Consider the following 25,237-nt stretch of genomic DNA (forward strand, 5'->3'; position numbering starts at 1 on the left):
CGAAAAGTCTACTGTCAGGGATAGCGGGCTTTCTGCCATTCACATGTTCTTGAACTAAAAAGGCTTCCGTATATTTTTGAGTGATTCGTGACGCACCAGCTCCGAACGGACAGGATCATTTCTACAGGCAAGATGGCGACTTCGGAGCCGGTAAGCGAGATCGAGGTATGTGGACATTTCACGAATAAAAACTGAATGTAGAACCCATCCTTTTTTATTTGGTTAAGTTTCGTCTAATAGGGATTAAATCTACCAGGTTTTAACGGAATATTTTGCTCCAGGATCTGTGAAAGTGTGGTTGTCTGGTTCCAACATGCTCAGCAATGCTAGCGATGGATTTAGGGGGTGGCATTGGAGACTGTTGGCAGGGAGTAACTGGACATAGCTAGGTAGTTAATACTTGGTTCATTGAGTCAATACAATATATTACAGTGTCCCTTCAAAACTATTGATCGTATTTGTGATCGGTTTTTATTTACATGATAAAAACATGTGACATCTAGACACGTGTGTCTGCTGTGTTAGCTAGATTTTACGTTGCCTTGCTAACTATAGCTAGTTAGCCTGATGGCTAACGTTAACTAACTTGCTGCCATGGGGCTTGCTCATTTGAATCTGCACATATTTTGCACAAATTAACCTGTTTTGGGCAAATTGAATGAATTACTAGTTGTAACTAGTTAGCTAGCTAAACGGTTCCCAATTAGCTATACGACAATCGGACGTTAATGAATTAACTTCTACAGTTGCTAGTTCGCTAACGTTAAAAGTGATTTAGTTGGCTAGTTAAGGTACTAGTGAGTGAGTCATCCATTATACTGAAGTAGTTAGCTGTCTTGGAATCAGCCCCATTCAGCAGGCGAATGACTTGCGGCGAATCAATGAATCAGAGATGAAGCATATGGACGGTCTAGCTAACTACTTAGGAGTTTGCTACAGAGTAGTAGGTAGAGTTTCAATCACATGTGGCTCTCTAGTAGCTATTAGTAATGGCTAACTACACAAACGTTTGGCTTAGTCTCAGGTGAACAGAAAACGTAGCTCGCTAGCTAACCACATTGACAAAACAGAGCCGGCTAGCCATTGTCACCTCACATCACCTTGTTCTAGATCTTTCAATAGTGGAAGTCTAGATCTTAAGCATCTTCTACAGAGATGTTGGTAGATCTTCAGTAGACATGAAGAGCTAGAGGCATTGTATGTATCATTCAGTAGTAGAAATGGCAGAAATCCTAGTTTTGTCTTTATTCAAAATGTTAAAATGTAGTCCGACATGGATAGAATACACATGTAGTATTGTTTTAGTGTCTGTAGTAGTTTTATTAAATGTAACCTTTGTTTAACTAGGCAAGTCAGTTAAGACTTGTTCGGGAGCAGAATGACAGATTTTTACCTTGTCAGCTCGTGGATTCCATCTAGCAACTTTTCAGTTACTGGCCCAAAGCTTTAACCACTAGGCTACCTGCTGCCCCGGTTAGTTTCCATAATTATCCTTGATATTGATATGATTGTGTATGTTAGGAGCTATTGGCAGGATGGGTCTAAAGATGTCAGATTTCCTGCAAACATCTAATATTGTACTGATGGATGTTTTTGCTGTGTCATCCCATCCAGAATGCACCTGAAACAGAAGAGCCCCAACCTGAAGTAATCCCCACTGCACCACCTGTGGTCACTGATTCTGAGCAGTACATCAAACACCCCCTGCAAAACAAGTATGGGTACAGTGTGTCTGTCTGCTTTTGTGCATTACAATTAGTAAATGAGACAACAAGGGGGACCTACCTGAATTTGTCCAATAGGAACTCATTGCAAAACATAATTGTTTGGACTAATGATTACATCCCTGGGGTACTGCAACAAAAACAAGAGTTTCTATTGAACAATTTCAGGTAGGTCCCTCCCTCTTTCGTTCTGTTGGTTTCTGTTTTGTTCCTAGTGAATAAACCCCAGGGTCATGTTCATTCATTAGATACCAAATGGAAGGGAAATGACAATCAGAACTGGACTTGTCCAATAAGAAACTAAGTCGTTTTTAAAAAGTTGCAAAACCTTTTAAAATGTGTTGTTATTGTGTGCCTAAATTAACATAACCCAGATGGGGATACTAGGGTCACGCTCACTAGGCCAAAACGCTTTGGTGCTTCCTAAAATATTTCCATTCACATGCTCACAGCTAGCTTTATCCCTAAACCTAGATGAAGAACAAAGCTGATCAAACTTGCTCTCTACAGATTTGACATTGTGATGTCATAACTTTTGTCTGTTGTAGCACATCCAATCGAGTGGCTGTCTTTTGAATAGGGAGCCAGGCCATAGACTACTGTGAGCAGTACATCGGACCGGGTAGAACTGCTGACATAAAACACTGCCTCAGTAGACCCAGTCTAGACCTTTCTGTCTGTCCTGTCCCTGCCTCAGGTGGATGCTGTCCCTCCCTAACCACAGATTCTGGGCCATTCTGATGCTTTAAAACTCCATAGTTCTAGTCTTTTTTTCCTGTTTGAAAACTTTATCCTAGACCAGTGGATTTCAGATTCTATTCGCAGGGATTTTTCTGCCATTGACATCCTTGGGCAGGCCGCCTAAGCGTTATTTAGGGCCGTGTGTGTGCGTGTGCGTGTGCGTGTGTGCGCACGTGACGTGTGTGCGTGCGCACGTGAGTGTGTGCGCGCGCACGAGTGTGTGTGTGCACGTGAGTGTGTGTGTGCACGTGAGTGTGTGTGCGCGCACGTGAGTGTGCGCACGTGAGTGTGTGTGCGCACGTGAGTGTGTGTGCGCACGTGAGTGTGTGTGCGCACGTGAGTGTGTGCGCACGTGAGTGTGTGTGCGCGTGACGTGAGTGTGTGCGACGTGAGTGTGTGCGCACGTGAGTGTGTGTGCGCACGTGAGTGTGTGTGCGCACGTGAGTGTGTGTGCGCACGTGAGTGTGTGTGCGCGCACGTGAGTGTGTGTGCGCACATGAATGAATGAGTGTGTGTGCGTACGCACATGAATGAATGAGTGTGTGTGTACACACATGAATGAATGAATGCGCGTGTGTATGCACATGAATGAATGAATGCGCGTGTGTATACACATGGGTGAATGAATGCGTGTGTGTGTGTACACATGAATGAATGAATTTTTTTTATTTTTTTATTTTATTTTTTTTACCTTTATTTAACCAGGCAAGTCAGTTAAGAACATATTCTTATTTGCCTAGGAACAGTGGGTTAACTGCCTGTTCAGGGGCAGAACGACAGATTTGTACCTGGTCAGCTCGGGGGTTTGAACTCACAACCTTCCGGTCCAACGCTCTAACCACTAGGCTACGCTGCCGCCCCGGCATGAGTGAATGAATGAATGCGTGTGTGTGTGTGTGTGTGTGTATACACATGAATCAAATCAAATTTTATTTGTCACATACACATGGTTAGCAGATGTTAATGCGAGTGTAGCGAAATGCTTGTGCTTCTAGTTCTGACAATGCAGTGATAACCAACAAGTAATCTAACTAACAATTCCAAAACTACTGTCTTATACACAGTGTAAGGGGATAAAGAATATGTACATAAGGATATATGAATGAGTGATGGTACAGAGCAGCATACAGTAGATGGTATCGAGTACAGTATATACATATGAGATGATTATGTAGACAAAGTAAACAAAGTGGCATAGTTAAAGTGGCTAGTGATACATGTATTACATAAGGATGCAGTCGATGATGTAGAGCACAGTATATACGTATGCATATGAGATGAATAATGTAGGGTAAGTAACATTATATAAGGTAGCATTGTTTAAAGTGGCTAGTGATATATTTACATCATTTCCCATCAATTCCACATTATTAAAGTGGAGTTGGGTCAGTGTCAATGACAGTGTGTTGGCAGCAGCCACTCAATGTAAGTGGTGGCTGTTTAACAGTCTGATGGCCTTGAGATAGAAGCTGTTTTCAGTCTCTCGGTCCCAGCTTTGATGCACCTGAATGACCTCGCCTTCTGATGATAGCGGGGTGAACAGGCAGTGGTTCGGTGGTTGATGTCCTTGATGATCTTTATGGCCTTCCTGTAACATCGGGTGGTGTAGGTGTCCTGGAGGGCAGGTAGTTTGCCCCCGGTGATGCGTGCAGACCTCACTACCCTCTGAGAGCCTTACGGTTGAGGGCGGAGCAGTTGCCGTACCAGGCGGTGATACAGCCCACCAGGATGCTCTCGATTGTGCATGTAGAAGTTTGTGAGTGCTTTTGGTGAATTTCTTCAGCCTCCTGAGGCTGAAGAGGCGCATGCGAATGTCAAGTAGACCAATTCAGTTTGTCTGTGATGGGTATGCCGAGGAACTTAATACCCTCTCCACTACTGTTCCATCGATGTGAATAGGGGTGTTCCCTCTGCTGTTTCCTGAAGTCCACAATCATCTCCTTAGTTTTGTGTGAGTGTGAGGTTATTTTCCTGACACCACACTCCTAGGGCCCTCACCTCCTCCCAGGCCGTCTCGTCGTTGTTGGTAATCAATGCCTACCACTGTTGTGTCGTTCGCAAACTTGATGAATGAGTTGAGGCGTGCGAAGTCGTGGGTGAACAGGGAGTACAGGAGAGGGCTCAGAACACATGTGGGGCCCCCGTTTTAGGATCAGCATGGAGGAGATGTTGTGTGCCTACCCTCACCACATGAATGAATCGAGAGGTCTGAGCTTGATACACTTGATGAATGGTGTTGAATGCCGAGTTGTAGTCGATGAACAGCATTCTCACATAGGTATTCCTCTTGTCCAGGTGGGTTAGGGCAATGTGAGTGTGGTTGAGATTGCATCGTCTGTGGACCATTTGAATGCAAATTGAGTGGGTCTAGGTGTCAGGTAGGTGGAGGTGACATGGTGACTAGTCTCTCAAAGCACTTCATGATGACGGAAGTGAGTGCTACGGGGCGGTAGTCTTTAGCTCAGTTACCTTAGCTTTCTTGGGAACAGGAACAATGGTGGCCCTCTTGAAGCATGTGGGAACAACAGACTGGGATAGGGATTGATTGAATATGTCCGTAAACACACCGGCCATGATGCTCTGAGGGCGCGGCTGGGGATGTGTCTGGGCCTGCAGCCTTGCGAGGGTTAACACGTTTAAATGTCTTACTCACCTCGGCTGCAGTGAAGGAGAGACCGCATGTTTTCGTGCATGCCATGTCAGTGGCACTGTATTGTCCTCAAAGCGGGCAAAAAGGTTATTTAGTCTGCCTGGGAGCAAGACATCCTGGTCCGTGACTGGGCTGGGTTTTTTCTTGTAGTCCGTGATTGACTGTAGACCCTGCCACATGGCTCTTGTGTCTGAGCCGTTGAATTGAGATTCTACTTTGTCTCTGTACTGACGCTAGCTTGTTTAATAGCCTTGCGGAGGGAATAGCTGCACTGTTTGTATTCGGTCATGTTGCCAGACACCTTGCCCTGATTAAAAGCAGTGGTTCGCGCTTTCAGTTTCACGCGAATGCTGCCATCAATCCACGGTTTCTGGTTAGGGAATGTTTTTATCGTTGCTATGGGAACGACATCTTCGACGCACGTTCTAATGAACACATGAATGCGTATTGTCAATATTTTTATCTGACGCAATACGAAACATGTCCCAGTCCACGTGATGGAAGCAGAGTGTGGAGTGAGTGAATCAATGCGTGTGTGTGTATACACATGAGTGAATGAGTGTGTGTGTGTGTGTGTGTGTGTATACACATGAGTGTGTGTGTGTGTGAATGTGTGTGTGTGTGTGTGTGTGTGTGTGTGTGTGTGTACACATGAATGTGTGTGTGTGTGTGTATACACATGAATGAATGAGTGTGTGTGTGTATACACATGAGTGTGTGTGTATACACATGAGTGTGTGTGTATACACATGAGTGTGTGTGTGTGTACACATGAGTGTGTGTGTATACACATGAGTGTGTGTGTGTGTACACATGAGTGTGTGTGTACACATGAGTGTGTGTGTACACATGAGTGTGTGTGTGTACACATGAGTGTGTGTGTGTGTGTACACATGAGTGTGTGTGTGTGTGTACACATGAGTGTGTGTACGCACATGAGTGTGTGTGTGTGTGTGTGTGTGTGTGTGTGTGTGTGTGTGTATACACATGATGAATGAATGTGTGTGTGTGTGTGTGTGTGAATGAATGTGTGTGTGTGTACACATGAATGAATGAATGCGTGTGTGTATACACATGAGTGTGTGTGTGTATGTACGAATGAATGAATGTGTGTGTGTACACATGAATGAATGAATGTGTGTGAATACAATGAGTGTGTGTGTATACACATGAATGAATGTGTGTGTGTATACACATGAATGAATGAGTGTGTGTGTATACACATGAATGAATGAGTGTGTGTGTATACACATGAATGAATGAGTGTGTGTGTATACACATGAATGAGTGTGTGTATACACATGAATGAGTGTGTGTATACACATGAATGAGTGTGTGTATACACATGAATGAATGTGTGTATACACATGAATGAATGTGTGTATACACATGAATGAATGTGTGTATACACATGAATGAATGTGTGTATACACATGAATGAATGTGTGTATACACATGAATGAATGTGTGTATACACATGAATGAATGTGTGTATACACATGAATGAATGTGTGTATACACATGAATGAATGTGTGTATACACATGAATGAATGTGTGTATACACATGAATGAATGTGTGTATACACATGAATGAATGTGTGTGTGTGTGTACACACATACACATGAATGAATGAGTGTGTGTGTGTATACACATGAATGAATGAGTGTGTGTGTGTATACACATGAATGAATGAGTGTGTGTGTGTATACACATGAATGAATGTGTGTGTGTATACACATGAATGAATGAGTGTGTGTGTGTGTACACATGAATGAATGAGTGTGTGTGTATACACATGAATGAATGTGTGTGTGTATACACATGAATGAATGAGTGTGTGTGTGTGTGTGTATACACATGAATGAATGAGTGTGTGTGTATACACACATGAATGAATGAGTGTGTGTGTATACACGTGTGTGTGTGTGTATACACATGAGTGAATGAATGAATGAGTGTGTGTGTGTGTGTGTACACATGAATGAATGAGTGTGTGTGTGTGTGTGTGTATACACATGAATGAATGAGTGTGTGTGTATACACATGAATGAATGAGTGTGTGTGTGTATACACATGAATGAATGAGTGTGTGTGTGTATACACATGAATGAATGAGTGTGTGTGTGTATACACATGAATGAATGAGTGTGTGTGTGTATACACGTGAATGAATGAGTGTGTGTGTGTATACACATGAATGAATGAGTGTGTGTGTGTATACACATGAATGAATGAGTGTGTGTGTGTATACACATGAATGAATGAGTGTGTGTGTGTATACACGTGAATGAATGAGTGTGTGTGTGTATACACGTGAGTGAATGAGTGTGTGTGTGTGTGTGTGTGTGTGTGTGTGTGTGTGTGTACACATGAGTGTGTGTGTGTGTGTGTACGCATGAGTGTGTGTATACACGTGTGTGTGTGTGTGTGTGTGTGTGTGTACACATGAGTGAATGTGTGTGTGTGTATACACATGAGTGAATGAGTGTGTGTGTATACACGTGTGTGTGTGTGTGTGTGTGTGTGTGTGTGTGTGTGTGTGTGTGTGTGTACACATGTGTGTGTGTGTGTGTACACATGAATGAATGAAGTGTGTGTATACACATGAGTGTGTGTGTATGTACGAATGAATGAGTGTGTGTGTATACACATGAATGAATGAGTGTGTGTGTATACACATGAATGAATGAGTGTGTGTGTATACACATGAATGAATGAGTGTGTGTGTGTATACACATGAATGAATGAGTGTGTGTGTATACACATGAATGAATGAGTGTGTGTGTGTATACACATGAATGAATGAGTGTGTGTGTGTATACACATGAATGTGTGTGTGTGTATACACATGAGTGTGTGTGTGTATACACATGAGTGTGTGTGTGTGTGTGTGTGTGTACACATGAGTGTGTGTGTGTGTGTGTACACGTGTGTGTGTGTGTACACATGAGTGAATGTGTGTGTGTGTGTATACACATGAGTGAATGTGTGTGTGTGTGTATACACATGAGTGAATGAGTGTGTGTATACACATGAGTGAATGTGTGTGTGTGTATACACATGAGTGTGTGTGTGTGTGTGTATGTACGAATGAATGAATGAGTGTGTGTGTATGTACGAATGAATGATGAGTGTGTGTGTATACACATGAATGAATGAGTGTGTGTGTATACACATGAATGAGTGTGTGTGTGTGTGTGTGTGTATACACATGAGTGTGTGTGTGTGTGTGTGTGTGTGTATACACATGAATGTGTGTGTGTGTGTGTATACACGTGAATGTGTGTGTGTGTGTGTGTGTGTATATACATGAATGTGTGTGTGTGTGTGTGTGTGTGTATACACGTGAGTGCATGAGTGTGTGTGTGTACACATGTGAGTGCATGAGTGTGTGTGTACACACGTGAGTGAATGAGTGTGTGTGTGTACACACGTGAGTGAATGAGTGTGTGTGTACACATGTGAATGAATGAATGAATGTGTGTGTGTACACACGTGAATGAATGAATGAATGTGTGTGTACACACATGAATGAATGTGTGTGTATACACATGAATGAATGAGTTTGTGTGTATACACATGAATGAATGAGTTTGTGTGTATACACATGAATGAATGAATGTGTGTGTACACACATGAATGAATGTGTGTACACACATGAATGAATGTTGTGTGTATACACATGAATGAATGTGTGTGTGTGTACACATGAATGAATGAAATGTGTGTGTGTACACATGAATGAATGTGTGTGTGTGTACACACATGAATGAATGTGTGTGTGTGTACACATGAATGAATGAGTGTGTGTATACACATGAGTGAATGAATGCATGTGTGTGTGTACACATGAGTGAATGAATGCGTGTGTGTGTGTGTGTGTACACATGAGTGAATGAGTGAATGAATGCGTGTGTGTGTGTGTATACACGTGTGTGTGTGTGTATACACGTGTGTGTGTGTGTGTGTGTATACGTGTGTGTGTGTGTGTATACACGTGTGTGTGTGTGTGTATACACATGAATGAGTGTGTGTGTGTGTGTACGAATGAGTGTGTATACACGTGTGTGTGTGTGTATACACATGAATGAGTGTGTGTGTGTGTGTGTACGAATGAGTGTGTATACACGTGTGTGTGTGTGTGTATACGTGTGTGTGTGTGTGTGTACACGTGTGTGTGTGTGTATACACGTGTGTGTGTGTGTGTATACACGTGTGTGTGTGTGTATACACGTGTGTGTGTGTATACACATGAATGATGTATACACGTGTGTGTGTGTGTATACACATGAATGAGTGTGTGTGTGTGTGTGTGTACACGAATGTGTGTGTGTGCGTATATACACACGAATGAATGAATGAGTGTGTGTGTGTGTATAAATATAATATACACTACTGGTCAAAGGTTTTAGAACACCTACTCATACATTGGGTTTTCTTTATTTTTTACAATTTGTAGAATCATAGTGTAGACATCAGAACTATGAAAACACATATGGAATCATGTAGTAACCAAAAAGTGTTGTTAAAAAAAAAATCTAAATATATTTGAGATTCATCAATGGCGCCACCCTTTGTCTTGCTGTCAGCTTTGCACACTCTTGGGTTTCTCTCAACCAGCTTCACCTGGAAATCTTTTCCAACAGTCTTGAAGGAGTTTCCATGTATGCTGAGAACCTGTTGGCTTCTTTTCCTTCACTCTGCGGTCCGACTCATCCCAAACCATCTCAATTTGGTTGATGTCGGGGGATTGTGGAGGCCAGGTCATCTGATGCATCACTCGTCCTTGGTAAAATAGCCCTTACAGAGCCTGGAGGTGGGTTGGGTGATTGTCCTGTTGAAAAACAAATTATAGCCCCACTAAGCCCAAACAAGATGGGATGGCATATCGCTGCAGAATGCTGTGGTAGTCATACTGGTTAAGTATGCCTTGAATTCTAAATAAATCACAGCCAGTGTCACCAGCAAAACACCATAACACCACCTCCTCCATGCTTCACGGTGGGAAATATACATGCAGAGATCATCCGTTCACCCACACGGCATCTCACAAAGACATGGCGGTTGGAACCAAAAATCTCAAATTTGGACTCAAGACCAAAGAAGAAATTATCAAATTGTCCATTGCTTGTGTTTCTTGGCCCAAGCAAGTCTTTTGTTCTTATTGGTGTCCTTTAGTAGTGGTTTTAGCAGAGGTAACTCTGGGTCTTCCGTTCCTGTGGCGGTCCTCATGAGAGCCAGTTTCATCATAGCGCTTGATATTTTTTGCGACTGCACTTGAATAAACTTTCAAAGTTCTCTACATTTTCTGTATTGACTAACTTTCATTTCTTAAAGTCAGTCTCTCCAGGATTCTGCAATCATATAATTCAATGCAAAATCAACCAATCAGCGCATATTATGTGAGACAGTGCAATTTTTACAAATTCCTGCACTTTTTGCATGTAAAAGGGTCTAATCAAAAGCGGGTTTACTGCACTGTTGGCAATCCCCCTTGCTGTCAGTCTATTCACGTGTGAAGATGATAGGTGATTGTTGATGGCTGACAGGCGGTGCAATGAACAGAAGTCCATCTCATTTGCCAACAAAAATAACAGCTAAAAACCGTGTACAACAATTTCCAAATGTTTTTTGGAAACGAGAGAAAGTCAACAATCAAGTCACTTGGAATCAGTAAAGCATATGAGAATGTCAGAACAGTTCCCACAGCAAGGACAGTTCACCATGACTGAAGTAGTAGCAAGGATGACTGGCAAGCGCTGAAAGAATCAAGGTGCGGCGTTTTACTCAAACTTTTACTCCGCTAACCTTGGCTTTAGTAGGGTGGTCGGCACTCTGCTCTCCCCAGACTAACCTTGGCTTTAGTAGGGTGGTCGGCACTCTGCTCTCCCCAGACTAACCTTGGCTTTAGTAGGGTGGTCGGCACTCTGCTCTCCCCAGACTAACCTTGGCTTTAGTAGGGTGGTCGGCACTCTGCTCTCCCCAGTCTAACCTTGGCTTTAGTAGGGTGGTCGGCACTCTGCTCTCCCCAGACTAACCTTGGCTTTAGTAGGGGGTGGTCTGCTCTCCCCAGACTAACTTGGCTGCTGCTCCCCAGACTAACCTTGGCTTTAGTAGGGTGGTCGGCACTCTGCTCTCCCCAGACTAACCTTGGCTTTAGTAGTGGTGGCACTCTGCTCTCCCCAGCTAACCTTGGCTTTAGTAGGGTGGTCGGCACTCTGCTCTCCCCAGTGGCTTTAGTAGGGTGCTGCTCTCCCCAGACTAACCTTGGCTTTAGTAGGGTGGGTCGGCACTCTGCTCTCCCCAGACTAACCTTGGCTTTAGTAGGGTGGTCGGCACTCTGCTCTCCCCAGACTAACCTTGGCTTTAGTAGGGTGGTCGGCACTCTGCTCTCCCCAGACTAACCTTGGCTTTAGTAGGGTGGTCGGCACTCTGCTCTCCCCAGACTAACCTTGGCTTTAGTAGGGTGGTCGGCACTCTGCTCTCCCCAGACTAACCTTGGCTTTAGTAGGGTGGTCGGCACTCTGCTCTCCCCAGACCAACCTTGGCTTTAGTAGGGTGGGTGGCACTCTGCTCTCCCCAGTCTAACCTTGGCTTTAGTAGGGTGGTCAGCCCTCTGCTCTCCCCAGTCTGTCTATGGAGAGTGCTGCTCAAAGCACTGAGTGCAATTTGTCAGCTTTGCTGTTTTAAACTCTGTGCTTCCGTGATCTGTATTAAGTTTTACAATCTGTCTGGATTTTTTAGAAATGAAATTGCAACCCTTTCAGAAAAAAATCACAATCTGAAGTATTTTGAATACAAATCGATCCTCAAATTGAAAGCGATTAATCAGCTTTTAATCTATTTGGTCTTTTTTTTTGAGAGAGAGTGGGAATGGGAAGTGCATCTCGTGTTGATAGCAATCCCCAAGCCTGATGGAGAAGTGTGAGTGAATGTGTGAATGGATTTTGACAGCTGTTCGTTCTGAAAAATTCCAAATAACTTAACAGATCTCTATTGTAAAGGGTTTAAAACACTGTTTCCCATGCTTGTTCAATGAACCATAAACAATTAATGAACATGCACCTGTGGAACGGTCGTTAAGGCGCTTAGACGGTAGGAAATTAAGGTCACAGTTATGAAAACTTAAGACACTAAAGAGGCCTTTCTACTGACTCTGAAAAACACCAAGAGAAAGATCCCCAGGGTCCCTGCTCATCTGTGTGAACGTGCCTTAGGCATGCTGCAAGGAGGCATGAGGACTGCAGATGTGGCCAGAGCAAAAAAATTGCAATGTCCGTACTATGAGTCGCGGAAGACAGCACTACAGGGAGACGGGGGGGACAGCTGATCTTCCTCGCAGTGGCAGACCACGTGTAACAACACCTGCACAGGATCGGTACATACGAACATCACAACTGTGGGACAGGTACAGGATGGCAACAACTGCCCGAGTTACACCAGGAACGCACAGTCCCTCCATCAGTGCTCAGACTGTCCACAATAGGCTGAGAAAGGCTGGACTGAGGGCTTGTAGGCCTGTAGATAGTCTGGAGTCTGTTGTAGGGAGTTCTGGACTTCAACACACGTGGTGCAACAACCCTTTGGTGTCGTCTTTTCTCCAGGACCCCAATAGCAGTAGTGTAGACCACTTTACGTTAATTGACACATTAGTGTTTTTGTTTACACATGTCTATGACCTCAACCTGGTTCATCAGACGAGTCACGCCACGTGTTTTCTCGTCTCAACACTGGTGTTGTGTAATAATAACATACGTTTCAGTCGGGCAACACTAGAGTGCTTCCTCTCTAGCCTACTTCTCTACTGATAGTCAGTGTGATAATTAACCACGGGGGACTTTTCAGGGAGGGGCATGTGTATAAATTTAGTATGGCGGGGGGCACAGGGTTCAGGCCATGCCCTATCCACCTCTCCATCCCTCCCTCCCCTACAACACTATGCTCTTCCTGGGAAAGGGATGATAGAATAATGGTAGGACTGGTGAACAATGGAAGACTGCCTGGTTCTGCTGTTCAACATGTTAGTGTAAGCATGTTATTTACACTTGCTGTTGTACACGATGGGGAAATGAATGCATAGGCAATAACATACAGTGCATTCTGAAAGTATTCAGACCCCTTGACTCCCATGTTTTGTTACGTTACACAATTATTCTACAATGGATTAAATTGTTTTCTCCCCCTCAATCTATACACAATACCCCATAATGACAAAGAAAAACGTTTTTTTATAAATGTTTGCAAATGTATAAATAATCAACTGAAATATCACATTTACATAAGTATTCAGACCCTGTTGAATCACCTTCGGCAGCGATTACAGCCTCGAGTCTTTTTGGGTATGACACTACAAGCTTGGCACACCTGTATTTGGGGAGTTTCTCCCATTATTCTCTGCAGATCCTCTAGAGCTCTATCAGGTTGGATGAGGAGCGTCGCTGGGCCACTCAAGGATATTGAGACTTTTCCCGAAGCCAAGAATGCAGGAGTGGCTATGTTCTTAGGGTTGTTGTCCTGTTGGAAGGTGAACCTTTGCCCCAGTCTAAGATCCTGAGCGCTCTTGAACTGGTTTTTATCAAGGATCTCTGTACTTTGCTCCATTCATCTTTCCCTCAATCTTGTTTAGTTTCCTAGTCCCTGCTGCTGAAAAACATCAACACAGCATGATACTGCCACCACCATGCTTCACCGTAGGGATGGTGCCATTTTCCTCCAGACATTCCGCTTGGCTTTCAGGTGAAAGAGTTCGGTCTTGGTTTCATTAGAGCAGAAAATCTTGTTTGTCATGTTCTGAGGGGCTTTAGGTGCCTTTTACTGAGGAGTGGCTTCTGTCTGGCCACTACCATAAAGGCCTGCTGCAGAGATGGTTGTCCTTCTGGAAGGTTCTCCTATCTCCACAGAGGAACTTTTGAGCTCTGTCAGAGTGACCATTGGGTTCTTGATCACCTCCCTGACCAAGGCCCTTCTCACCAGATTGCTCAGTTTGGCTGGGTGGCCAGCTCTAGGAAGGGTCTTTGTGGTTCCAAACTTCTTCCATTTAAGAATGGATTTTTATAGGCAGAGCAACATGACATCAACCTGCCATACCTTAACCTTCCTTATCCTACCCGTTAAGTAATTGCTATGGAAATCTTTATAGTTTGTTTGCTGTACGTTGTGTGGAACAGACTGTTGGACGCATCATTGATTGTTGGACGCTTCATTGATTGTAGGTCTGCTGTTGGACACTTCATTGATTGTAGGTCTGCTGTTGGATGCTTCATTGATTGTAGGTCTGCTGTTGGACGTGTCATTGATTGTAGGTCTGCTGTTGGACGCTTCATTGATTGTAGGTCTGCTGTTGGACGCTTCATTGATTGTAGGTCTGCTGTTGGACGCTTCATTGATTGTAGGTCTGCTGTTGGACGCTTCATTGATTGTAGGTCTGCTGTTGGACGCTTCATTGATTGTAGGTCTGCTGTTGGACGCTTCATTGATTGTAGGTCTGCTGTTGGACGCTTCATTGATTGTAGGTCTGCTGTTGGACGCTTCATTGATTGTAGGTCTGCTGTTGGACGCTTCATTGATTGTAGGTCTGCTGTTGGACGCTTCATTGATTGTAGGTCTGCTGTTGGACACTTCATTGATTGTAGGTCTGCTGTTGGACGCTTCATTGATTGTAGGTCTGCTGTTGGACGCTTCATTGATTGTAGGTCTGCTGTTGGACGCTTCATTGATTGTAGGTCTGCTGTTGGACGCTTCATTGATTGTAGGTCTGCTGTTGGACGCTTCATTGATTGTAGGTCTGCTGTTGGACGCTTCATTGATTGTAGGTCTGCTGTTGGATGCATCATTGATTGTTGGTCTGCTGTTGGACGCTTCATTGATTGTAGGTCTGCTGTTGGATGCATCATTGATTGTTGGTCTGCTGTTGGACGCATTGATTGTTCATTGATTGTAGGTCTGCTGTTGGATGCTTCATTGATTGTAGGTCTGCTGTTGGACGCTTCATTGATTGTTGGACGCTTCATTGATTGTCGGTCTGCTGTTGGACGCTTCATTGATTGTAGGTCTGCTGTTGGACGCTTCATTGATTGTTGGACGCTTCATTGATTGTAGGTCTGCTGTTGGACGCTTCATTGATTGTAGGTCTGCTGTTGGATGCTTCATTGATTGTAGGTCTGCTGTTGGATGCTTCATTGATTGTAGGTCTGCTGTTGGACGCTTCATTGATTGTAGGTCTGCTGTTGGATGCTTCATTGATTGTAGGTCTGCTGTTGGACGCTTCATTGATTGTTGGACGCTTCATTGATTGTAGGTCTGCTGTTGGACGCTTCATTGATTGTAGGTCTGCTGTTGGACGCTTCATTGATTGTTGGATGCTTCATTGATTGTAGGTCTGCTGTTGGACGCTTCATTGATTGTAGGTCTGCTGTTGGACGCTTCATTGATTGATTGTATTGATTGTCTGCTGTTGGACGCTTCATTGATTGTTGGACGCTTCATTGATTGTAGGTCTGCTGTTGGAAGCTTCATTGATTGTAGGTCTGCTGTTGGACGCTTCATTGATTGTTGGATGCTTCATTGATTGTAGGTCTGCTGTTGGCGCTTCATTGATTGATTGTTGGACGCTTCATTGATTGTAGGTCTGCTGTTGGATGCATCATTGATTGTTGGTCTGCTGTTGGACGCTTTATTGATTGTTGGACGCTTCATTGATTGTAGGTCTGCTGTTGGATGCTTCATTGATTGTAGGTCTGCTGTTGGACGCTTCATTGATTGTAGGTCTGCTGTTGGACGCTTCATTGATTGTAGGTCTGCTGTTGGATGCATCATTGATTGTAGGTCTGCTGTTGGATGCTTCATTGATTGTAGGTCTGCTGTTGGACGCTTCATTGATTGTAGGTCTGCTGTTGGACGCTTCATTGATTGTAGGTCTGCTGTTGGATGCTTCATTGATTGTAGGTCTGCTGTTGGATGCTTCATTGATTGTAGGTCTGCTGTTGGACGCTTCATTGATTGTTGGTCTGCTGTTGGACGCTTCATTGATTGTAGGTCTGCTGTTGGATGCATCATTGATTGTAGGTCTGCTGTTGGATGCTTCATTGATTGTAGGTCTGCTGTTGGACGCTTCATTGATTGTAGGTCTGCTGTTGGACGCTTCATTGATTGTAGGTCTGCTGTTGGACGCTTCATTGATTGTAGGTCTGCTGTTGGATGCTTCATTGATTGTAGGTCTGCTGTTGGACGCTTCATTGATTGTAGGTCTGCTGTTGGATGCTTCATTGATTGTAGGTCTGCTGTTGGACGCTTCATTGATTGTAGGTCTGCTGTTGGACGTGTCATTGATTGTAGGTCTGCTGTTGGACGTGTCATTGATTGTAGGTCTGCTGTTGGACGCTTCATTGATTGTAGGTCTGCTGTTGGACGCGTCATTGATTGTAGGTCTGCTGTTGGACGCTTCATTGATTGTAGGTCTGCTGTTGGACGCTTCATTGATTGTAGGTCTGCTGTTGTTGATTGTAGGTCTGCTGTTTCATTGATTGTAGGTCTGCTGTTGGACGCTTCATTGATTGTAGGTCTGCTGTTGGATGCTTCATTGATTGTAGGTCTGCTGTTGGACGCTTCATTGATTGTAGGTCTGCTGTTGGACGCTTCATTGATTGTTGGACGCTTCATTGATTGTAGGTCTGCTGTTGGATGCATCATTGATTGTTGGTCTGCTGTTGGACGCTTCATTGATTGTAGGTCTGCTGTTGGATGCATCATTGATTGTTGGTCTGCTGTTGGATGCTTCATTGATTGTAGGTCTGCTGTTGGACGCTTCATTGATTGTAGGTCTGCTGTTGGACGTGCTTCATTGATTGTAGGTCTGCTGTTGGATGCTTCATTGATTGTAGGTCTGCTGTTGGACGCTTCATTGATTGTAGGTCTGCTGTTGGACGCTTCATTGATTGTTGGACGCTTCATTGATTGTAGGTCTGCTGTTGGATGCATCATTGATTGTTGGTCTGCTGTTGGACGCTTCATTGATTGTTGGACGCTTCATTGATTGTAGGTCTGCTGTTGGACGCTTCATTGATTGTAGGTCTGCTGTTGGACGCTTCATTGATTGTTCATTGATTGTAGGTATGCTGTTGGACGCTTCATTGATTGTAGGTCTGCTGTTGGATGCTTCATTGATTGTAGGTCTGCTGTTGGATGCATCATTGATTGTAGGTCTGCTGTTGGACGCTTCATTGATTGTAGGTCTGCTGTTGGATGCATCATTGATTGTTGGTCTGCTGTTGGACGCTTCATTGATTGTTGGACGCTTCATTGATTGTAGGTCTGCTGTTGGACGCTTCATTGATTGTTGGACGCTTCATTGATTGTTGGATGCTTCATTGATTGTAGGTCTGCTGTTGACGCTTCATTGATTGTTGGACGCTTCATTGATTGTAGGTCTGCTGTTGGACGCTTCATTGATTGTAGGTCTGCTGTTGGACGCTTCATTGATTGTTGGATGCTTCATTGATTGTAGGTCTGCTGTTGGACGCTTCATTGATTGTAGGTCTGCTGTTGGACGCTTCATTGATTGTTGGACGCTTCATTGATTGTAGGTCTGCTGTTGGACGCTTCATTGATTGTAGGTCTGCTGTTGGACGCTTCATTGATTGTAGGTCTGCTGTTGGACGCTTCATTGATTGTTGGACGCTTCATTGATTGTTGGATGCTTCATTGATTGTAGGTCTGCTGTTGGACGCTTCATTGATTGTAGGTCTGCTGTTGGACGTCATTGATTGTTGGACGCTTCATTGATTGTAGGTCTGCTGTTGGACGCTTCATTGATTGTTGGATGCTTCATTGATTGTAGGTCTGCTGTTGGACGCTTCATTGATTGTTGGACGCTTCATTGATTGTAGGTCTGCTGTTGGATGCATCATTGATTGTTGGTCTGCTGTTGGACGCTTCATTGATTGTTGGACGCTTCATTGATTGTAGGTCTGCTGTTGGATGCTTCATTGATTGTAGGTCTGCTGTTGGATGCTTCATTGATTGTAGGTCTGCTGTTGGACGCTTCATTGATTGTAGGTCTGCTGTTGGACGCTTCATTGATTGTAGGTCTGCTGTTGGACGTGTCATTGATTGTAGGTCTGCTGTTGGACGCTTCATTGATTGTAGGTCTGCTGTTGGACGCTTCATTGATTGTAGGTCTGCTGTTGGACGCTTCATTGATTGTAGGTCTGCTGTTGGACGCTTCATTGATTGTAGGTCTGCTGTTGGACGCTTCATTGATTGTAGGTCTGCTGTTGGACGCTTCATTGATTGTAGGTCTGCTGTTGGACGCGTCATTGATTGTTGGTCTGCTGTTGGATGCTTCATTGATTGTAGGTCTGCTGTTGGACGCTTCATTGATTGTAGGTCTGCTGTTGGATGCTTCATTGATTGTAGGTCTGCTGTTGGACGCTTCATTGATTGTAGGTCTGCTGTTGGACGCTTCATTGATTGTAGGTCTGCTGTTGGATGCATCTTTGATTGTAGGTCTGCTGTTGGATGCTTCATTGATTGTTGGTCTGCTTTTGGATGTTTGGTTGATTGTTGGACGCTTCATTGATTGTAGGTCTGCTGTTGGACGCTTCATTGATTGTAGGTCTGCTGTTGGATGCTTCATTGATTGTAGGTCTGCTGTTGGACGCTTCATTGATTGTAGGTCTGCTGTTGGACGCTTCATTGATTGTAGGTCTGCTGTTGGACGCTTCATTGATTGTAGGTCTGCTGTTGGACGTGTCATTGATTGTAGGTCTGCTGTTGGACGCTTTATTGATTGTAGGTCTGCTGTTGGACGCTTCATTACATTTGCTGTTATGTTAGAATTTAGCCCTGGTTTGGATGATGTATATCAATTCATGCATTTCCATAACTGTTACTGCTGTTGATATGCAGACCGACACATTGACTGGTCACTCTGGTAGTTGCCGATGGTAAGATTTGCCCACTAAAGACAAATAGAAGCCTCTGTCTGTGCGGACCCGGGGAGTGCGATGGGACCGGGGAGTGCGATGGGGATTCTCTGACTGTGTCCTCTCACTTCAGATGGGCCCTGTGGTACTTCAAAAATGACAAGAGCAAAAGCTGGACAGAGAACCTCCGTCTCATCGCAAAGTTTGACACAGTGGAAGACTTCTGGGCGTGAGTACTCTTCCTCTCCCTCTTTCTCTGCTACTCTTCCTCCTCCCTCCTAATCCACATCACCACCCCTTATTCTACCTCTCTATCCTATGGCATCATCATGACAATCAGTGTTGAAAAAGGGCACCATTTCCTGTTTAGCAGAGCAGAATGTTCATTTGCAGCTAGAAATTAATTCTACAGAATGGACATTTTAATTGGCAGTTCTATGCCATGTATTGCTATCTGTGCCCTGAATGTTGTGCCTCATGACTTCTCTCCAAAATCAAAATGGAGAATGGCATGGAACTATCTATTGTCTCACTATCATTTTATAATCATAGTGTCTAATATTATTTTATCTGTAGGCCTGTGTTTAAGTGTGCCTCTTGGTTGTGTGTTGTAGATTATATAACCACATACAGCAGCCCAGTAAGTTAGGCTTCGGCTGTGACTACTGCTTATTTAAGGTAAGTGGACATCTGGAACCAACAGTAACCTATCAGAGGACATGTCGCTCTTCTGTACGTTGTCAAGTTAATGATGTTGAATGAAGACATAAAGCCCCTCTGAGTAGGACTGATGATCTAGGACAGTGTTTCCCAAACTCGGCCCTCGGAACCCCAAGTTCCAAATTTTTTGTTTTTGCCCTAATACTGGACTGCTGATTTAAATGATCAAAGCTTGATGAGTAGTTGATTATTTGAATCAGTTTTGTCGTTCTTTCGCAAAAACCCAAACATTCACCCTGGAGGTCTAGAACAGAGTTTGGGAAACCCTGATCTAGGATCAGGTCCCCCTTATCCTTTTAATGTTGTTCATTATGGTCTAAAATGCTAAACTGATCCTAGATACTGTAATACGCTTCATGAATACGGACCCAGGGTGTATGTTGGGGGTCAAGTTGTGAGCTAACGTTCCTCCACCACTGTGTGTCAGGATGGGGTGAAGCCTATGTGGGAGGATGACAAGAACAAGCTGGGTGGGAGGTGGCTGATGACCCTCAGCAAACAGCAGAGACAAATCGACCTTGACCGCTACTGGATGGAGACAGTAAGTATCATTATCCCTGAACCAGGGTCCTGTTCATTTGGCAGCAAACGGGACCGAAGGAAAGGCTCATTTTTGTTTTCCATTGCAAAATGTTTTTGAATGTTTCCAGTCGTGTACCCTAATGAATTTGACGCTGGGCTGTGTAGTATTCATCAGAGCAGAACAAAAACATTGCAATGGTCCAGGTAGAGCCTCCATCTTTCAGTCAGTTTTCCTCGCTTTGATGAACACAACCCTCCTGCAACTCTTCATGACTATACTATGCTAGTATTGTATAATCTTCTGTTAAGGACGGGTTGCTGGACAGTGAATTAACGGGTAAATAACATGTTATTTAATCTCCAGTATTGTGTACTTGATTTGTGTGTGTTGCAGCTGTTGTGTTTAATTGGCGAGTCGTTTGACGAGGCCAGTGAAGACGTGTGTGGAGCGGTGGTCAACGTCAGACCCAAGGGAGATAAAATATCCATCTGGACTGGGAACTGTCAGAACAAGGAAGCCATCGTGGCGATAGGGTAGGTTCACATCTCTTTCCTTTTGTCCATTGGGTAAAAGTCCGTCCTCCACTCCTCCGTCACCAAATGTAGGCATGTGGCAGTTTGGAAATTCATCCTATCCCCAATTGCCTCCTCCAGTGGAAGATTCTCAAGTGTATCTACACAGAAGAGGGTTCTTTAATTCAGCCACACCCTCTTTGAAACAGGTGTTGATGTAACATTTACTTTTCGGTCATTTAGCAGACACACTTATCCAGAGCGACCTACAGTGCGTTCTTCTTAAGATAACAAACCAGGTGAGAGAGCCAAGAGACCAGAGGTGGCAGAACGGAGTGCTTGGGTTGGTGTAGGGTTTGAGCATAGCCTGGAGGGAGGGGGGGAGGGAGGGGCAGTGCCCCTTGTTTATTTACTAGGCTGTTCCATAGGCAAGCACCAGTCTTGTAGTGGAGAACGACAGATTTGACTGGAAGCCAGTGGAGTGTCCGGAGGAGACGGGGTGACATGGGAGAACTTGGGAAGGTTGAACACCAGGTGGGCTAGAGGAGAAAAGCACATGTTTAAAAAATATACATACATACTACTTCAGGCAAATTACATTTTTACAGGGTAGAATCCCAAAATACATGTAAAAAACGAAAGGTAGCTAGTTGTCATGTAGGTACACTTCAACTATGACTGAGGGAAAAAAATCCAGAAAATCACATTATTTTTTTATTAATTTATTTATTTATATATTTATTTATTTATATATTTATTTATATATATATTTATTTATATATTTATTTATTTATATTATATATATATATTATATATATATTATATAGATATGGGAAGATATTATATATATATTGAAGAAATATAGCAATATTAGGAAATATATAATATATTATATATATTATATATATTATATGATATATAACAAATATCATATTATATATATTATATATATATATATTATATATATTATATATATATATTATATATATATTATATATATATATATGTTTGGAAGACATAGAATATATTATATATATATATTATATATATTAAAGGAAAGAATATATTATAATTTTATATCCATCAGTAAGGGCATGAAGATATATATTATAATATAAATATATATTTATATATATATATTATAATATAGAAAATCTTTATAATTGTCCCAGCAACAGCCCCAAAACATATATATAATAAATATACAGTATATGAAAATTATGAAGATAAAAACGTATATATATTATAATTATATATGTTTGTATAAAAGACCGAACATATGGAGCTCCATATATTTGTGTAAATATATTAAATATTAATGTAAATGATGAAATATATATATAATATATCTCAATCAGGTAAATATAAATAATTTGTTGTTATGTGCCATTTGTGTGTTCATTGTATGTATATATATGTGTGTGTGTGTATATACAGACATACAGACAGGTCATATATGTGTGTGTATATAAAGTATGTGCTTTGTTGATTGAGAATCATTTATTTGTTATATAAGAAGAATAAACATTTTTGTGTGTATATATGTCATTGATATGTGTGTGTGGTGTATATCAAACAATATATATGGTATATATATACAAAGGGTATATAACAAAGTATTTAGATAAACTTTTGTTATGACCAAATATGTTTTCCACCATAATGCTAATTAAATTATTGAAAATCCTACAATGAATGTATTTTGTCTGTCATATATATATGTGTGCCTCATCTTTTGTATATGTATATGCTTTTTTGCCCCACTGTATATGTGTGTGTGTGTGTGTGTGTGTGTGTGTGTGTGTGTGTGTGTGTGTAAACATATATTTACATATGTGTGTGTGTAAATTTGAGTGCGTTTGCATACTCCTACATCACTGCAATGTTTCTAGCTCCCCACTAGGTGGTGACAATTAGTGTAAGACTGTAATGAGAACCTATTCATCATTCCCTCTTTTTCTCTCTCTCTCTCTCTCTCTCTCTCTCTCTCTCCAGACAACAGTATAAAGAGCGCCTGAGTATCCCCATCAAGCTCCTGATTGGCTACCAGTCGCATGACGACACATCTAGCAAGAGTGGTTCCACCACAAAGAACATGTACTCAGTCTGATCAACAACACCCACCCCCAACTCAACTACAAACCCACTTGAGCTGGGCGATATGGACCAAAATCCATATCACGATAAATTGACTGAATTCACGATAAATTGAATGATAAGTTTATAACATTAATGTGCACCACAGTTATTTTTTTATATTACCCCTACAACTACTACTACTTTCAATGTTGTTGCTATCAATTGTCCCATTAATAGTCACCCATATTAGCTAATTTATTTCATTTGGAACTTCACATCTCTCTAGTCGGGTCCTATGGGTAATGAACGATATCAGCCAAATGTCCACATTAAGTGGTCAGTTTTGATACTTTTCAGTTTATCGTCCCAGCTCACTGCATCACCAACACATTCATACTTTTCAGTTTATCGTCCCAGCTCTCTGCATCACCAACACATTCATACTTTTCAGTTGTCAACTACTGTTCTCTTTACAGACGAGAGAATTGTTCAAACGTGTACAAAGTTAGGGCCACCTCCCTGACACCTGATTGTCCGGCTGGCTAAATGACGTATCTTGTACAGAAGAAAAGGAGAACAGCTGAAGCTGTTGGGATTTGAGCTAGAAGATCTTAAATAAATGATTTAATTTTAAAATTGGTGAGTATATGTGAATAATAATGCCAGTGGCTTCCCCCCTACTTGTGTAGCTGGGAGAAGATGTTGATTAAGGCCTGGTTAAAACACCTTCCTTTGCTGTAAACCCAATTCCTTTTCTCATGCAGAGTTTACTATCACTTTCTGTTATGAAAAGCGTTTCTCACCAACCACCCAGGATAGGAAAAAGACCAGATTAATTTAGTCCGATTTTAAAGGGCAGCATTTTAACCTACTTTACCTGGAGGTGTTTAGCATAAGGGATTGCAGATGCACCTGCTACAGAAAAGACAACCGTATCAAAAAAGAAAAACGTTTGTAAAGAATAGTAGTGGTCGCACGGTCTAAAGTGTGAACATTTTGGAAGAAAGACCACGAAGTTCCAGCCATGCTGGGATTGAGGATTGTTTGCTTGTAAAACTTTTTTCTCCCCCCTTTCCCTATTTATTTATGATATATCCATTTGAGGTTAAACTACTTAGTTGGAGGGCAACCATTAAAAAAAACCTGAATTCCCCTACACTATTTTTTTCTGTTTAGTTTTTTGTTATTGAGGATGTTAATGACATGGACTACTGCTTAATATAGAACCTTTTTTTACAGTGTATCATAGCAAGTAAAGATGCCTGGACAAGTTTTAGGTCTGCTTCTCACCGTGTTCTTCCTGTAACATTTCACACTACTCTCTGGGGCTGGTGCGTGTGGAGAAGAAAGGATATCTTCCTCTCTATCCATCGTTAAATGATTTTGCTCATAATGTATCTTAATGTATATTACCTTCTTTCAAGTAAAGGTTAAATGCTTTGCATTAAAACCAGAACCACGCTGTCTCCTTTCCTGTGTTGTCAGTTTAGCGTCACCTTCTGTAGGGTTACAGTGGTGTGTTCAATATGCAGATAATGCACCGATCTGCTCTGAATAGGTCATCAGATCAAAGCCTGGAGAAGTGTTTAATAACATCTTAGGAACCCGACTGTATGAACGTCATAATCTTCCTAGAAAATGCACAGAATCTGTGTATCTGAAACACACCCAGTATCGACACTTGCTCTGTGTTGAAATCCTTAGCCCCTCCTACTTGTAGCTCTCCAAGGATTGGATTATGTATGATTTCCCGGGTGGATTTCATTGTTGCCATATTCCTTACACACCTATCTAAACATGTTTCACCTAAACAAGTCCCTTGGTACTAGGGGCTCGTTTATAATTCAGTGGTGAGTTAAAGGGTATTTTCAGATGCACCTTTTTTTTTCAAGATGGTCAAATTCTTAGTTGCCTAAAGGAGACTCGTGAACCAGATCAACATGATACTGCATAACCATAATCTGTACTAAAATGTTTCTATAATGCACCCTTTGTACATAGCAGGCAAAATAACATCAAGTAGTCCTCAATCAGTGCACACACCCAAGACCTTATTCCTTCCAAGCCCCCTACATTCATACAGCTATCAGTCCAAGGCTAGAGTCAACAACACTATGACGAGGTTTCCCAAACATCTCTGGTTCAAACCACATGAGTTACCTGTTGATCTACAGTACACACTTGTCCTTACGCAAATACCGCCTGGGAGCCAACGCCTGGCAACACCCCACAATGCCTACTGTCTGAACTTAACACCACTGATATGAGTCACACCTGTCTTCTAAGAGCACTTAACTGTTCCAGAGGTATGCTTTTGTTTTTTACGTTGTTTGCACATTTCCTCAGACAGTTGAGTGAGTGTGA

General features: G+C 42.5%; 1 protein-coding gene and 2 long non-coding RNA genes across 9 annotated transcripts; 2 read left to right on the plus strand and 1 right to left on the minus strand.

Annotated features, from left to right (window-relative positions):
• On the plus strand, positions 1 to 24,329 carry LOC118369865 (eukaryotic translation initiation factor 4E-like). 2 transcript variants are annotated; one of them, XM_035754635.2, is made up of 7 exons: positions 1 to 165; positions 1,615 to 1,715; positions 19,173 to 19,268; positions 19,654 to 19,717; positions 20,187 to 20,300; positions 20,676 to 20,815; positions 22,790 to 24,329. In XM_035754635.2, exons 1-7 carry the CDS (start codon positions 133 to 135, stop codon positions 22,902 to 22,904), a joined length of 663 nt encoding a protein of 220 aa, XP_035610528.1. In that variant the 5' UTR covers positions 1 to 132; the 3' UTR covers positions 22,905 to 24,329. The 2 variants fall into 2 exon arrangements, with proteins under 2 accessions (XP_035610528.1, XP_035610529.1); XM_035754636.2 differs by having other exon boundaries at positions 118 to 150.
• Positions 9,538 to 14,340, minus strand: LOC127916552 (uncharacterized). Its single transcript, XR_008095331.1, has 3 exons — positions 11,431 to 14,340; positions 11,221 to 11,266; positions 9,538 to 11,155 (listed from the first exon to the last, which is right to left on the minus strand). It is a non-coding gene; the product is annotated as an uncharacterized LOC127916552 (long non-coding RNA).
• LOC127916553 (uncharacterized) lies at positions 14,368 to 19,124 on the plus strand. 6 transcript variants are annotated; one of them, XR_008095333.1, is made up of 3 exons: positions 14,368 to 14,419; positions 16,676 to 16,705; positions 18,700 to 19,124. It is a non-coding gene; the product is annotated as an uncharacterized LOC127916553 (long non-coding RNA). The 6 variants fall into 6 exon arrangements; XR_008095332.1 differs by lacking the exon at positions 16,676 to 16,705 and adding an exon at positions 16,967 to 16,996; XR_008095336.1 differs by lacking the exon at positions 14,368 to 14,419 and adding an exon at positions 16,416 to 16,451.
• Positions 24,330 to 25,237: the final 908 nt, after the last annotated feature.

Source organism: Oncorhynchus keta, chromosome 36 (genome assembly GCF_023373465.1).
Source record: "Oncorhynchus keta strain PuntledgeMale-10-30-2019 chromosome 36, Oket_V2, whole genome shotgun sequence".
Taxonomy (NCBI): domain Eukaryota; kingdom Metazoa; phylum Chordata; class Actinopteri; order Salmoniformes; family Salmonidae; genus Oncorhynchus; species Oncorhynchus keta.